Source organism: Salarias fasciatus, chromosome 1 (assembly GCF_902148845.1).
Source record: "Salarias fasciatus chromosome 1, fSalaFa1.1, whole genome shotgun sequence".
NCBI lineage: Eukaryota > Metazoa > Chordata > Actinopteri > Blenniiformes > Blenniidae > Salarias > Salarias fasciatus.
The window spans coordinates 28,876,494-28,892,940 of NC_043745.1; the positions used below are offsets into that span (position 1 = coordinate 28,876,494).

Here is a 16,447-nt window from a genome sequence, read left to right on the forward strand (position 1 = left end):
TACTGTGATGTTTTTCCATAACTCATACAGACTTGTCACGTATGCTTTGTTCTGTTTTTTAATATTCATGCACAGTAATGACATCCGCTGATACAGTATTTTTTTCACCTGGTTGGTTTGTTGCTATGATTTAATAAACTTCTCATGTAGAAACCAATTCTGTGAGGTTACTTGACTTCAAATAAGTTCTCTGAAAGATTCTCTTCACATAAAACTGTATTGTTCCTGCTTGCCAGTCACTCCTGAATGCAGAAATAGTTCTGACTTATTTGTGGTAGGTTTGCAGAAAAGGCACAGGATGTTGAAGGCTGGCGCAGGAGCAAAGATGATTAATTTTAATCTAAAATTAATCTAATTAATACCTAATTTGAACTGTAAAAGCTCTGCCAATAGAAATCTACTGAAGAGAGATAATATCAGACGGCTTATCAGACCTATTAGGATCAGCAGGCAGTGACTGGAAGATTGCTAATTAATCCTGTTTGTCTGCTCTAAAACATCTAATGTGAAATGTGAATGTTGATGATTGCAAAATTAAGAGAAGCTACTCAAAAATATTGAAGTTCCGCCTAAAAGCTAAATATCCCAGAGTGAATCGAAAATGCACCACAACCATCACAGGAGAACTTAATGTGACTGTTCAGTACTTCAGTACTTTTTGCGCAACTTCTGTTCTCCAACAAGGAGCTTGAAGCAAAACTCACATCAGGTGATTGATCTATGAACGGTTCAATTAGAACGGCTTATTTAACATTTTGAAGTCAGAAGACCAAATTGACACCAGGATTTTGATGAACAGTATTTCACACCGAAGGCTTCAAACAGGTCATGGTTTAGAGTGAGCCTCAGCCGCAGGTTGAGCAGAGATACAGCGAGACTGGAGGAGTCAGAGGTGGACGTCCTTTGGTCATGTCCCACTAAGACGACTGCTTCATCGTGAACAGAGTCCTGCACAACCGGATAATGGTGCTGCTGCTACAGTGTGGACCGGTGTTTTTTCAACAGAGATGTCCTGTACTGTGTGGATGGTACAGTACTATCTGAACAGCATCATTAATCTCGTCACTGTGCCCGTGCATGAACAACACAGGCCTAATTTGCATGTCCAGAAGGATAAACATTTTATCACCAGTGAAAACATTGGCATCCTCAGCTATGCCGCGTGCGTTTTGGTCAGTGTAACTGTCTCCATCACATCTCATCTCATTTCTATATATTGTGGACCACACATGGGCCACATATTGTCCTCATCTGCTTTCTCTGTGGCCTGTGGGAAAGTTTTCACTAATCTGGAAGCAGGGAAGGTCACTTAACTACATCTGAACCAATATCATTACTTAAAGATTGCTAAACTAAATACATGCACCGTGGCTCATTATGTAGTTCATTGAGGTTATTTAGAACTAATCACCACTTTTTGTAAAGTGAAAAGTCACATTCTAATTACTTCTTAATAACTTGTCCCAGTTTGCCCCTCAGGGTGAGAAGATGAATTTTTCGTGACCCTCACCAAGATGAAAGTTGCCCCTCCCTGCTGGGAACTCCCCCCCTTATTGTATTTAATGGAACAGTGAACCATAACTTAACTCAAACTGAGACAAATGAAGTTACAGTTGAATGTGGAAAAAAACAATGATCCTTCTCTTTATACAATTTTCTGTTGTGCTTTATTTACCGGCAGACACAAGATGCGCAGCAGCACATATTTAGTGCACACAGAAATCACAGTCCTTTTTGTAAAAAAAAAAAAAAAAAATACAAAAATACTTGAATTTATTACAACCGCGCTCGATTTTGTGATCAAATAAAGAGTGATTCAGTAAAAACAAGTCGGCAAAGCAACATTTCAAAGCCTCTCGGAGGTTGAATCGATGTCGCTGGAGGCTGCCGGCGGCTCCTGCAACAGAATAACAGCACAAATATTAGCTACGGCTGTGTAAGCATTTAGATCATGTGTCAGGAGCTGCTATCAAGATAAAGGCAAGAAGAGGAATTATTCAAAAACAAAATCACAGACGGCATCACGATCTTACCTTGCCATGATATAGTTAATTGAATTACCTTACCGATTCCAACTTTGAAAAATAAATAATGAAAAGTTTATAGGATTGTTTTGTTTTGTTTTTTCAGGAAAGTTGCTCTTTAGGGGAAGATGAAGTTTTGGTTTTTTTTGAAATGGTCTTTTTCCAGCTTTTTTTTTTAAGAGCTGTATTTTTTTCTCTCTGCCATGGTGTTTTTTGTTTTAATTTTTTTTTTGTTTTTTTTCTCCATTCCACTTTTTTTTTTCTTTTTTTGGTTTGTGGCAGATTGTTTAAGACCATTTCAAGTCTTTATTTTTTGTACAATCCAAAATAAAGCCAAGAATTGAGAAGTCAAGCTTTGATACAAATCATTGAAATCCAGACATAAAATATGTACACACAAGCATTTAAACCGGTCTACATAATACTAGTCTGCAAAAGCTACTGTCTGCCATTCAGTTAAATTATAACACAGGTTTGGTTTTTTTTTCTTTTAACTGATAAATAAACAAAGAAGTCGTTGTAAGGGACATGTGACAGCTGATCAAACTAACTATTTGCATTTTGTGAATGAAATTAAAAAGAAAAAAAAGACTATTTTCTACATTAAGAGCATTTTTTTTTTAAAAATCCGCACTGTTGCATGTGGTATACACATTAAAAATAACCAAACTTGCACGTTTCTTCAGCCAGTTACATTTTTGTTAGAGGAAAAAAAAAAAACAAAAAAAAAAAAAAAAACAAAGAAGTCAAGTCAAAGTAAAATGTGCCTTGTCGATTCACAATCAGGCATTGAAATCAGGATTGTTGCTCGTCCGCTGCGCGGGCGCCGCCGGGAGAGCTCACAGCAGGATTTCATCTGCGCCACGAACGAGGCTCGTTGTCGTCTTCCTCTTCGTCGTCGTCCTGCAGCAACGCGTCGTCACTCAGCGACTCTTCTGGGTACTGAGAGAGAGAGAGAGAGAGAGAGAGAAAACACAAACACTGAGATTAGTATTGGTGATTAAAAAAGTGACCAAAAGGCAATTTAAAGTGAAAAGGCCTTTTATTGCACTGTGTGTTTAAAGGGTCTCCGGAGGGTCTGAATTTTCGACCAGAGTATCATCGAGCAGACAGAACGACTTCTTAATGAAGGTACTAGTGGCCACAAAAAAAAAAGCCAAATAAAGCCACAAGACAGCACTTGTTATGATGTGTACTAGCTCCCCCTTGCGCTTCCTCAATGCAACACAACAAGAAATAGGTATTTAATAAGCTCACGTCGATGTGGTGTATGAGGAAAGGAGGCAAAGTGAGTGTTAACAGGTGTGTTTCCACACCAGCATGAGTGGCAGCACCGTTAGATCTGAATCCCATCCTGCATTTCTCCTCTCCTTTGAGGCTCACTGTTGAGTCCACAACGCCTGACAGAGAATCAACGCTCCTGAAGTGGCACCGAAGGACCCGCGCAGTGAGAGAAAGCCCACAAACCTCATCTTCCTCCGGTTCTGCCTCATCAGCGTCTGCCGAGCTCAGCGCCGTGGCGGGCTTGTGCCAGGCCAGGCGTAAAGTCTGGTTGTTAAATCTCACTCCGTGAAGAGCCGCCTGCAGGTGGACAAAACACCGGACGGGGAAAGAAAAAAAAAAGAAAAGTCAAAACAACAGGCTCCACCGCAACTCTGTCTTTGTGCTCTGTCTGTGAAAATCCAATACAGAACCGCGGTGCAGAACACGGAAAATAGATTTCACTTCTCGGATGTCAGGGAAGACAATAAAAATAATGTGGGGAGAAAAAAAAAAGAATTGGAAAACCCAATCCATCAGTCACCTGTTCTGCCTCCGCTCTCGTCTTGTAGGTGATGACTGCACACAGGTTGCTTTCATTAATCTGGCAATCTTCAATCTCCCCAAATTGCTTCAAAAAAAAAAAAAAAAAGACAGTATTATGATCAAACAAATTCCTGCACAATTTTTTCAAAATCATGAACTCACACTCACTATCTGTATCTTCACGTGTCTGTCATTCTTTTCTTTTACAAGAGTGGCCAAGCACAAGGAAGCTAATCTTTTGGGAATTGTTACAAAGTTAATCTACGTTTACAGTCACTGTTGAATGCATGAAGGTCAGCCGCACCGTACAGCTGTGACCACCAGGGAAGGTCACTGGAACTGGTTGCTTGACAAGTCATCCTCAATTAAATCAACATTCTATAAGTGTATTTGAGGGCAGCCGCCTCCAGGCAGCCAACGCATCAGTTACTTCACCTGTTATCCCTCACAGCTTCTTTCAAAACCAAACTTTCCTGCACGGATATGAAAAGCACGTTCCTCAGACAGGTAGTCTTAGACTGACTTACAGCAAAATGTGGCAGCAACTCGACGCGGTCCGTCTCGCCGAAACCAGAGATTTCCAGCGCACGTGGTCGGTGATCAACCACTGCGTGCAGCGGCACGCCTCTCCCGCGACCCCTGGACCCCCGGCCCCGGGCCCTGACGGCACCGCGGCCTCGAGGGTGGACGCCTCGGCCTCTTCCCGGGGACAAGAGTCCTCTTTTAGCTGCCTGAAAGACGGAAGACACGCAGAGCTCATGAAGCACACCTGCCGCGGATGTGAAGAACAGATTACATGTTGCTTAAAAAACACAGGAGCGCCCTCAAGTGGCAGCTGCGTGCGCAGCATTGTTACAAGTTAAACCTGAAAACAGCAAAATTAAAAGAGGTTTTTTTTTTTTTTTTAAAGATAATTGTAGTGTATTTTTTATATAAATTAATAAATATGTATAAAATATCCCTGAGTTCTTGCTTGGATGCATTCCCTTGTGAGATTTAAAAGCACAACATGTGTGTGAGTGTTTCCTCCCACAGCATCCCACTCTGAATTGTCTGTAGATGTGAACCTGAGTGTGTTTGCTCCATGTGATTGGACGAGCGAGCTGTGAAATGTCAGCTGCCATCGGCTCCAGCCCCGCCGCGACCCCGGGCTTGTATAAAGAAGAATAGAAAATGGGATGTATAAATGAATAAACTCAGTGACCTCGATTTGCAGCTGGGTGTACTTCATCTTCAACAAAGCAGTGTCCTCTCCTGCCTGAGTCTTCTTATAGAGGTCCAGCTCTGCGTCCAGGAGTTCTTTCTGTGCCTGTGAGGAGAAAGTTGGTCAGGCTGAAATCTAAAGCCATCAAGTTTTCAATCGCTTCTCCATCAAAAAGCCAGTTAAAAAAAAAACCAAAAGATTCAACGGGTTCTTCATAATAGCGCCAGCTGGAACGTAAGCGTCACCTGAGCCTTGCTCTTAGCCGTGCGAAGCTGCGTGCTGCTGCTGGAGATCCCCTTTATCTCGTCTTGCAGTTTGGTGATGCTCTTGGTGAGCGTTCCCAAAGTGTCCATGATCTTGGCTTTGTCCTCGGCCTTCATCGACTTGTTCTTCTCAAGCTTGGAAATCAAGAGCTACAGCAGCCAAAGAGACGGAATCAGGAGTTTAGCATTTTGTTTGTGATTCCGTTTATGTGAACATTTAAAACTGTCGCAATCTAGAAAAGTATGTTTCTTACCTTCTGTGTCTCGATGTGCTTCTCCAATATCTCCTGCTTCTTTTTTCGCACATCTTGCTGAAGTTTCAGCGCTTCCTGTGAAAGCATTTACGGGACGGCGTTAGAAAGATATCAGCCTTGGTTTTACCTCCCGTCTCCTCGCCTCTCCACTCAGTTCTCACCTGTTTCTTTTTCAGGGCTTCTTCGGAGGTCTTCTGAGCTGCTTTCAGAGCAGCGGGGTTATAAACAGTTTTTGTGAGACCCATGGACGTTGAAAAGACCTGAAAACAGGAAGAGGTGAGAACAACGAATATATCCACAAATTCATTTTTAAATGATAGAAATTCAAACAAAAAAATGAAAGCCTCTAAAGACGGTCTTTGTTGACTCTCACTTTTTCAACAGGAGCTGCCGGTTTGCCGGAGAAACCCAAACGGTCCTTCACAGATAATTTTGAGGAATTCTGCACAAGTGAGGGAGAAAAAAAAAGGCTGATGTTTATGCACACCGTGGGCAGATTTTAACATTCACATGCAACAAAGTAAATCTGCAATAGAATCATCCACACACACACACCTGAGAGGCTACGCTGGATTCCTGCGAGGGCTCAGAGTTTGCAGGGAGCAGGGGTCCGAGGCGGTCCTTCACAGACTGTTTCAGAGACGTAACAGGCGGCTGGACAGCATGGAAGAGGTTCAACACATTAACATCCATTTCTATCATTTAACGTGAGGTTTCCAGCTGGGTTTATGTATAGAAGCATCTATATCCCCTAATTCAGTGATTCCTGAAGTGTGAGATGCTGCCACCTGCTGGCCAACAGACGTACTGCAGCTGCACCATGAGAGGTCATTTGATATGTATGTACAGAACAAATTGCTCGTGTTTTATTTTGTAATCAAGTGATATCAAAAACATCAAAACTAATACAGAGTGATGAAAGTTTGTGTCATTTTTCTTTTGAACGATATTTCACTTAACCGTGTTGCTCCTCCACCCTGCTATGAATGGGAAACAGACTTCAACACAACACTGAACAGGTTGTAAAGCTAAAGAGGGTTTCTAATTACATCTGTTTAGGAAGATAAGGACAAACTTGAAGTGGCTATCATTTTAATATTTTTTTTCTTGATGTCTGGCATGGCTACTGTTACAACTGGCAGGACCATGATAACTGTTTTGTAATTGTACATCATGTCTTGCAGGTGTTGCATAAATGTGGATGAGATAATGTGGACAATCATGGGCTTCTGCTTTCTGCTGCAGATTCATTAAAGACTGTAGAGCACAATAATTTTATACATGCAAGTTAATTTCTTGTTTATTTGGATGCATAATTAATACACTCTTCGGTGGTATTTTGGAGTTTGGAAATGGCCGCTCTATTCCACATACAAACACTTAAAATGAGTGGAAGCCCCACACAAAGTTTTCTATGCAGCATTGAAGCACTGGTGGGGGAGTAAAAGGTTTTCCCAGTCAGAGCCAAGAAAAATGCACACAGTGTGCCAACACCCAGTTTCACAAATGTTTAAAAAAAAAAAAGGCCTTGTAGTGGGTGTTACACTTCACACTGAAGCAGATGACCAAACAAAGCAGGTGTGGGGACTCTGAATGTGCTTTTGTTTGGGCAAATGTTGGCAGAGGGGCTAGAATCAGTAGGACTTCCTCCCCGGAGAAGAATGCTCAACATGCAGGTCAACAGTCCTACTGAGACTATATTCTAATATATCCAGATTTTAAACCTTTCCCCAGTCATACAGTCCAAACCGTTTCATTAATTATTTAGTATATTTTTAGCTTATCTTGAAAAAAATTATATATAAACAGGACAGAATTGGGAATACTGGCCTGGGCACATTTTCTGCACTGTAAAAGCAGCTGTGAGGTTTGTACCACAATGCTTTGCGGCTCCACATGGATCATATTGCTAAAAGTTCACCTGCTAAAAAGCACATGAGACTAAAGGTAAAAGCATATTTTGCAATAAGATTTTGCTCAAAAACCAAGTGAATCTACAAAACAAACATCTCAAATGCAATCACCAAATCCAGAATCACATGGAACTCGCATATACACAGCTTTTTTCCACAGGAGGAAAAATTAAGTCTGATCCCATTAAATCCTCTAAAAATGTTGTCTTGAGACTAAACATTTCCAAGAATTTGTCCTGAGCGACAGGTTTGTTTTTTATTTTGTTTTAGATGTTTACCGTGGCTGGCAGTGTCTGGAGCTGCTGCTGCTGCTGCTGCGAGCGGGACTGCCCCTGGCCGTCACCGCCATCGTCACGAAACCAGTGCACTCGGATGAAGCGGTTGTTGAGGACCGCCTCAGTGCTTTGCATAGCTCGCCTGGCCTCATCTGGAGAGGCGAACTGGATCAGTGCCCCCTCGGGGTCATTCTGGTAAGCCACCTACAGCGACACAAAAGTGGATGATGATGATGATGATGATGATGATGGTGAGATAGAAAAATGTAACCTGCTGCTGTTGATAGTTGATGATTTCGGTGAAGCTCGATTCAATTCAAAATTGAACAAAAATAAATCCATGATCCAAACATCCCTTCAGTCTCTGTAACTGCTCACACGGCAGGACACTATTTTCTGATTAGTAATTTTCCAAATTCTACATATTGCATAAGATTCCAGATCGACGGCTACTCCTGGGATATTTGACAACCTGATCACAAAATAACGCCGCAAATCATTCCCCTGCTCCAGCATCTTGATCAAAGCTATAACTTTCATTTCTACTGCAACACATGAAAACTGACCTGCAGGTTCACAATGGTGCCGAACTTGCTGAAATGCTCATTGAGTTTGCTGATGTTGTTGAGGTCCGGGGGAATTTGCCGAACAAGCAGCTTGGCATTGGGAGGGAACTGAGCTCTTTTGTGGTAGCCCTGGTGGTTGGGTTTGTTAAAGTTAGGCCTGGACAGAGTGGAGAGATTGTGGTCAGTCAGAATAAAACATTTAAAAACATTCCACTTTTCAGATGTACAAGTCGGCAGAAAGGGGGGTCTTACTTATCAAACCAAGGTTTCTTGATGGGCAGAATTCCATCGTGCGAGAGGAGCGGTCTCTTCCTGGAATCAGCCTCCATGACGATTCTCATACTGTTGTTCGGGATTTTTTCTGATGGAGGGATGAAACGCCGAAAGGTCAAACGCCGAAAGGTCAATTCTAAGGTGACAACTCAAAAAACATTTCCAATTTCCAACATGTGACGAGACAGCCACAGTTCAAAGGGCATGTTTTTAAAATCCAAATGGTTGAGTTCCTGTTAACAATACCTCTCTGGGGCTGGTCCATATCTCCCATTGTTAAGCCGATCAGGTTTGGTCTCTGGGCGTTGACCCGGTGGCGGTACATTGGCCTGGAAGTATTTGTGATGCTGGGAGCCTCGGGATTGTACACGTCTGTCTCGTAGTGGTCTGAAAAGCAAAAAAATGACAGCGTGAGAAACGGTACGGTGAGGAAAAGTTAGCTGTAAATTCTACATTATGAAATTAAACTTTAGAAGACTCAAGTCATTTTCATAATGAGCTGGCAATCCACTAAGGCAGTGTGATTTGTACCGAACCGGCATGGGGATAAAGTTTGTGATTGAATGTGAAACTAGTTAAATACCAATAAGTCTGTTTCAGTGGGAAATGATAATAAATGTATGACCTGAGGTGAAGAGTGGTGCTGAGGGTGGGGGAAGTGACGGACGCATCCCAGAGGTGACGATAGTGGGAACGGAGCTTGTGATGGAGTTGGGAGGAGCATCCATCCCAGCTGGCTGCAGTGGAGGTAGTGGGGGTGGGGGACCTGGGTGGATTAATGAAACAAAAAGTAAGCACCAAGTCTAAGACGCTGACTTCAATGGAAAAAATAAGCCTTCCTGGAACTCAGTCCCGGGCTAAACTACAACTAAATCTAAGTTAATTTGAGACTGTTGGCAGGAAAAAAGAACCAATCACAGCCTGAAAATCTTATTATTTACTCATCAACCAGAGACCAAAAATAAAGAAATGTTATCACTCTTAACATTAGTCTCAACTTTCAGAAATTTTTCCATCATTTCTCCATTTCAATCCATACATATTATACTGCTATTTTCATAAAATTATTTTAATGTTTGGTTTTTTACGATGATACATTTTTATTGTATTAATAAGTTATATCAATTTTTTTTCTTTGATTGAAAAAAAAAAAATAAAAATTATGAGCAATGTCTGATTTCTTACCTGCAACAGGAGGAAGGCTTGGTGGGAGGGCACCAGGTGGGGGCACAGGAGGCCGAAGGTTGACGGGTGGGGGGTTCATTAAAGGTGGCGGAGGTGGAAGACCCGGGGGAGGTGGAGCGTCCACCCCAGGAATTGGTGGGGGTTGGAAGGACAGCATGTTGGGCAAGTTCACATCTTCCACGACGACCGGATCGCTCCCATGATCAAACGGACACATGTCGCCTCGCATGCAGAATCCCTTTTCTGAAAATAACAGTGGACCCACAGAGATTAGATCAGATTAGTAACTACTCACCTCTGTATCAGCGACGGAAGAAGTTTCCTGGGCTTTTCTCACCGTCATAGTCACGGCATCGCTTCCTCTGTTGAGGCGGCGGTCCTCTGCTGAAGGGGCCGCGGTCCACGGGGTGCTCAGGCCGGAAGTCTGACCAGCTCTCAGTGGTGTTGTTGCTGTGATGATGGGTTGGGGCGATGACTGTAATGGTGCTGCTCAGCGTTGGCACAGGGAAGTGTGAAGTGGCCGCAGTGGAGACGAGGGCTGGTGGGGCGTAGTTATCACTGCTCTCTGGCCTCTCGTGGTCATACTTCATCTTTCCAGACTCCCGTTCTGTCAAGAGACAAAAAACACAGTCACAAATAACTATGAGTCATCTTATTTTCAACATGTAAACTGCAAATGAAGTTATCAAGAGAATATCAAGAGAAGGGGTGAAACCTAGTTTGTATAACATCAGTAGCTTAATGACCAGCACAGTTAGCACGATGTCACTCATTTGTTTAACTGCTCAGCAAGAACCTCTTCACATGCTAAAGGGTTTCCAGGCTCACAACCAAACAATGCTCCATGCGCCTCATGATTTAAGTATGACTGATACAACCATGAACAGCGAGCTGGGGTGTGTGGCGGCATACAGCGGGTTCAGTCCCTTGGTCAACGGTCTACAGTTCGCATAGCGCAATGATGCGTAGATGAAGGCTACGCATTGTCCTGTGCGGACTGAAGACTGCAAGACTGTTGGAGGTGCGCTCAGCGTAAACATAGAGGCTTTGCGGAGGTAGTTCGTGGCTATGCTTAGCCTTCACATAACATTTGCATATTGAGTATGCATAGGATTTTCTGCATAGTCATACAGTAGTCATTCTAGTGGTCAGTATAGGCAAGTAACTAAACGTTCATACTCGCCCTTTAAAAAAGTATCAGTGCATCTGTAATACAAACTTCAGTGGAAGAGAGTTTTGAAACAGCTTTAATCTACTTAAAGTGAACTGAAACATGAAAAAAAGTCAATTTAATAGCAGGGTTAACCAGGTCCTCACCTCTACTCCTGCTTGTAGACCGAGTTCGTGTGAGAGAGGGACTCCGACTGCGGTCACGGTCCCGTTCTCTGTCCCGATCTCTCTCTCGCTCCCTGTCCCTCTCTCGGTCACGGTCTCGCATCCGGTCTTTGCTCCAACTCCGACTGCGACTACGGCTGTAACTGCGGCTCCGACCTCTTCTGCGGTTGTAACGATCTCGGTATGAATCCCGCCGAGGGGGGTTGCGATCGTAGTCTCTCTTCCTGGATCGATCATCTCTCTTACGATCATCTCCTCTCCTGAACATGAAAAAAAGGAACAAAGCAATAAACAATCAGATGAGATAAACTGAAAACAAGTGTCTCAATATAATGAAAATAGTGAAATAATCGCCGGACCTGCTGTCTCTGCTGTAGCGAGAGCTCGACTGTAAAGGACTGTGATTCACTCGTCGAGAAAACTTTTTATCTCGCTCTTCTTCCCGATTTGGCTGCTAAGAAAAGAAAAAGGTCACTTGTAAAGATGTTCTTCTGCAACACAACAACTCATATGATTGGTGTATTTTTGCAAGTTTCAACAGCACTGCAGTGAAATATATTTGACATTATATGAAAATAACCTCCTCTTTCTTCGGCTCATCTTTCTCAGGTTTGACCAGGGAGGGCGGCTGCTCTGATTGTGGGAGGTAGCTTTTATTATTTATCGCTTCAAAAAGCTTATCCACAAAGAGCTGTGTTTCTGGGGAAAACAAGAAAAAAAATACATAAATTAATAAATTATTCAACATAAGCAGAGGTTGTAAGAATTCACAAAATCTTCATCTGAACGAAAAAACAAACAGCCATTGCTCCCAATAAAAAGGTTTCTCAACATTTCTATCATTTCTTGTAATTGAGGAGAAAGCAAATACATCACATGTTGAAAAAAGTTAATTGATATCCTGATTTTGCTCTAAAGCTTCTCTAAGAACAGTTTTCTCTATTTAATCATCAGCCTCATCGGTATTGACAGAGCAATCAATCACCACTTTTTCTACTTGCTACCTGCTTTCCAAACCATCACGATAACAACACGCAGGCACACACACTCATAAATATACAAAATTAAAGCAATCTGCAGTTTCACATGTCTGATACAGACCCTGGAAAGTGTCTCACTATGGGTTTTCTTTGTAATGTTAAAATCTTATTCTGGAAATAAAAGGACACATACATGCCTTGAAAGTTTCCTGGCTGATTCTTAGACTTTGAATAACTGTACTCAAATATCATTGGTGGGTGTCTTTATTATTTTAGATTTTAGAAAACCAAAAGAAAAATTTTTGCTTGAGTGGAAAGAACAGTTTGCAATGAATTAAGCAAGATGCAGATGTCCTGAAACTCAGCAGAAAGAGGTGGGGTGTTGCTGATACAAGCATATATTGTACTAGAGTAAAGCTTGATGAGCAACATAATGAATGAAAAGAGACCTAAAAAGGACCTACCTTTCTGAAGAAATACGTCTAACTGGTCAATGCAAAGGGCTTTCAGTTCCTTCTCAGTTTTGTCTTTCTTCACCAAAGCAACGACATATTTGGCCAAGGCAGAAGGATCTGCATCGCAACTGGAAGAGATAAAACAGACACAATATTTAAAATGTAACCTTGCAAGTTATGAACTAAGAGGTTTTTAGCAGAACAAAATCGAGTGTGGGTTTGCTGTATTCAACATGAGCTGCTGGGCTGAGTGGAGCTGCGTGACAGCTGTGCGGCTAACAGCTAACTACTTACATGGGCTCCAAGGTTTCAGACAGCCATGTTTTCAAGGCATCGAGGTTTTCAATGATCATCTTAAATCCAGCCGGACTTTCCCTCCACCACGGCTAGAGTTAAAGCAAGCGCACTCGACCCCGCTTATCGGTTTAAAACGACAGGCTCCACATCAGCTGGTGTCAAACTCGATGAGTCTTCGGCTGCTGAAGCTGCGTGTAGCGCTGCGCTAATGCTAGCTCCGTTAGCATCCGTCGCTTCAGGCCCCAAACGTGCTGCACGACTCGTCGACACTCCGATGATTTTTACGGCCCAAATTCAGCAGAAGCGCACCAAATGTCTCTCAACGTTAAACCCACAAACCCAGACGCTTGCAACTGGCTTCGATTTGATAAAAACCAAGGAGAGCTCAAGCTTTACTCGCTACTTCGTCCAGCAGTACTTGTTCCCACTATTCCATGGCGATTATTTACTTCCGCTTTAGTTCTCGTTGTGAAAATGCTGCAATATCGCGAGATTTCCTTTTCATTAGAGCTCAGTCATCATAGCAGCTTCATAGTTGCATTACATTTTTATTCAAAAAGCCTGTACTTTAAGTACAATATTTATATATTAAATACACTTTGGTTTGTGCTGGCACTGGTGTGAATGGCTTGTGATAGCAGCAGCAGTCTGCCACTGAATCAGATGATTAGACGGTCCCAAACTCATTCTTGTTCAAGTGCCACATAGTGCAGCCCCAATTCAGCTTGACTACACCAGACCATCCATCCATCCACCCATCCATCCATTCATCCATCCATCCACCCATCCATCTATCTACAGGAATACACAAAAGAAATTCACGCACACACAGATAGACCATCAAACTCCACACAGAAAGTTCAGAATTTAAACCCATGAGCTTCTCACTGTGAGGCTGTGCGCCAGACCAGGGAAGTGATAAATACTATAACGTAATGAAAGAACTCTTAATGTTTCCTTCAGTTTTAGTGCAGAGGTATGAATGCATTCTAGGTAATTACATATGAATTTGAACAAGTTCAAATTTTAAAAAGAAAATAAGTCCTCTAGTGATGCATTGTGTTTCACTTTAATAAATTTTACCTTTAAATTTTGTTGCCTCTGGAATATCATATTATTTATGGTCACATCTGTGTCCACGATTCAAAAACAGCACAATCCCCAATTTATACATTTGAAATTGTAAATAAATAAAACATTTGTAAGGTTATCTCATGTACTAGACCACCTGATCAGCTGGCTTTGGCCTGTGCACCATATGTTTGACACCCCTGACCTACAGAGAGACTTGGATAGGAATGACATATGTCGTCTATGATGGATCTCAGCTTGGCTAAAATCTTCTTTTTCAAAGTATGCCAAGAGGCTCTCTAGGACAGACTTTGCCTTTCTATTCAGAAATAATCTAATTCTTGAATAATCTCTCACACAAGCTTATTACTGAGCAAAATACATACTACAAAACATTTGCTACAAACTAAGGAATTTCAATACAAGATACAAAACAGATTATGTCATGTAAAATGTGAAGAAACTACAGGAATTTTGAATCACTGGGTTCAATACACATGTGCCATCATAAAGAAAACTACAAGCTACTTGTTTAAAACTAACCCAATATGGACCCCAGGATCCCTCGGGGAGGTCCCAGAGGTCACAGGGGAGGTCTCAGGTCCCACAATTAGATTTGCATATGTGAAAATAAAACTGCAGCAACACAATCTAAAAGAGGCCTCTGAACTTTCCCTTGGTCATATTTGAATATCTCGCGTTTCCATATTTGCAGAGTGCTGGATCCAAGCATCTTGGATGTCAACTAAAGTTTACAGTTTAAGTTGACAAGAAGAATAAAGTGTCTAAAATGGTCCATAGGCAATGGCCGTGGCTGCAGCTTTGTCAAGCGAAGTTAAATGGAGAAGCTAGGAGAGCTTCCCATGAAGTAGAATTAAGATGCAGAACTGCATCGAGAGCCAGCACACAGACATGTGGAGAGGCAGGCTGCAGGGGTCACATTCCTCATGCTAATTCATCACTGAGCCAGAGGCAGCATCACAAGTGTGTATCCTGGACTAAAGAGAAAGACTGGACTGGAAAATAAATGTAACATTTCATGGAGAGAAAAAAAAAAAGGGAACACATGAAGGATCACAGTCCAAACTTAGGTCGAGTGTGAAGTGTCTATAGCTGGTGATGGTTGGGGTTGCCATGTAATCTGCTACTGAAGTTTTTATTCTAAACACATCCAAAGACTGTTCTACTTAGAGAGTTCATTTCATGTTTGTATTTGCCAATTGACTTCATATAAAGGCAGATAAAATTGAACTTTATAAGTTTGCACCCTCCTATATGACTACAACTGCCTCTCGATTGCCATCACCAAAGGATGATGAAAGTATTTACGATAAGCTAAAGTCTGCTATTAAAGCAACCAGCTCTCTATATCTGCCTCAGCAGGGCCACTCTGATGCAGTAATTTATACAAAAGATTCCCAGTTAGGTACTGAGAGTGCACTGTTCATGGCTTCTCTATGGGCGGTAATGGGTTGCAGTGATTAAAATTACCCTTTTGTTAGAAAGGTTTATTTGCTCAAGTTGTTTTGTGACCTTCAGCTAATGTCCTAAAGGGAAAAATAAAGTCCTAAACCTTTTAACTAGCAGAAAGTGTGTGTAGGTGATGAATGGACAGATTTGTTTGTTTCTATTAAGATATTATTTTGAGGTAATTCGTGATTTTAAAAATTAGAAACCATAAATACATGAATTACACCACTCAAAAGCCTGGGATATCTCATCTTGTGTTGAAACCAAGGCCTATTTAATTGAAGGAAAACTTGACTTGTAGCATTAGTAGTTCTGCACAGTGGATTTATGGTTAGTTTCACTCTGAAAAGGTCCCCAGTTTGATTGAAGGTTTAGCTTGTGGCCGTCTTTGTGTGGAGTTTACACGTACATGCCCAAGGTTAGGTTTTTTTTTCTTCTGGCTACCCCAGTTTTCTCCTACAGCCCAAATTCTTTGCATGTAGGCATTAATGTGGGAGTGTTTGTTTTCCCCACGATAGACTGGCATTATGTCCAGAGTGCACCCTCCCTTTGCCTCTTGTCAGATTGAATGAAAACTATCCATCTTCTGTACCGTTTGACTTTCTTGGTTGCATTAGAAACTAATTGTGTAAACTTTGTCGAGATGTATTGCAGATGCACACAGTACACACACACACTGAATTCACAATTAAGACTTTTATTTTCTGATAATTCTAAAAACTACAAAAAAGCAGATAAATACTTAAAAATAAAACACATTGTTCATTTCCTTCGTTGCCAACCAGTGTGATCATTAAACGCCAGTAAAAACGACTTTTCAAACTCTTTTCAAATAAACTGTTCAGTAACATACATCTTCCATCTGTAAAAAATATCCACAATCCAACTGCTATGCTGGTAATATATCTAACAAAGGCAGCATATAATCCAAAACCACATTCTTCAATCCAAATATACTGTATGAAATTGATACATTTCATTACCTGAACAACTATTTTAACTTTAATTAAATCATTTATTATTGTATCTAGCTACCACGACAATCAGATGACCCCAAAAGACTAGAATACAATTTC

The 16,447-nt window shown here is 41.6% G+C and overlaps 1 protein-coding gene across 3 annotated transcripts; it reads right to left on the reverse strand.

Annotated features, from left to right (window-relative positions):
* Positions 1-1,673: 1,673 nt before the first annotated feature.
* rbm26 (RNA binding motif protein 26) lies at positions 1,674-13,279 on the reverse strand. Of its 3 annotated transcripts, XM_030092316.1 has the most exons (23): positions 12,828-12,886; positions 12,543-12,661; positions 11,679-11,797; positions 11,458-11,552; positions 11,081-11,358; positions 10,101-10,370; positions 9,764-10,006; positions 9,204-9,344; positions 8,825-8,965; positions 8,558-8,666; positions 8,306-8,462; positions 7,743-7,943; positions 6,107-6,205; positions 5,925-5,993; positions 5,713-5,811; positions 5,552-5,626; positions 5,280-5,447; positions 5,035-5,139; positions 4,358-4,561; positions 3,829-3,915; positions 3,492-3,605; positions 2,868-2,966; positions 1,674-1,897 (listed from the first exon to the last, which is right to left on the reverse strand). In XM_030092316.1, exons 1-22 carry the CDS (start codon positions 12,884-12,886, stop codon positions 2,877-2,879), a joined length of 3,042 nt encoding a protein of 1,013 aa, XP_029948176.1. In that variant the 3' UTR covers positions 1,674-1,897; positions 2,868-2,876. The 3 variants fall into 3 exon arrangements, with proteins under 3 accessions (XP_029948176.1, XP_029948184.1, XP_029948168.1); XM_030092324.1 differs by lacking the exon at positions 1,674-1,897 and having other exon boundaries at positions 2,234-2,966; positions 11,458-11,549; positions 12,828-13,279; XM_030092308.1 differs by lacking the exon at positions 1,674-1,897 and having other exon boundaries at positions 2,234-2,966; positions 12,828-13,279.
* Positions 13,280-16,447: the final 3,168 nt, after the last annotated feature.

Coding starts and splice junctions, on each gene's coding strand:
- rbm26 (XM_030092316.1), bottom strand. CDS start 12,886: ATGATCATTGAAAACCTCGATGCCTTGAAAACATGGCTGTCTGAAACC. Junction 5,627..5,712: donor AAGCCCTGAAAAAGAAACAG/GTGAGAACTGAG, acceptor ATGCTTTCACAG/GAAGCGCTGAAACTTCAGCA. Junction 3,606..3,828: donor CGAGAGCGGAGGCAGAACAG/GTGACTGATGGA, acceptor GTCCACCTGCAG/GCGGCTCTTCACGGAGTGAG.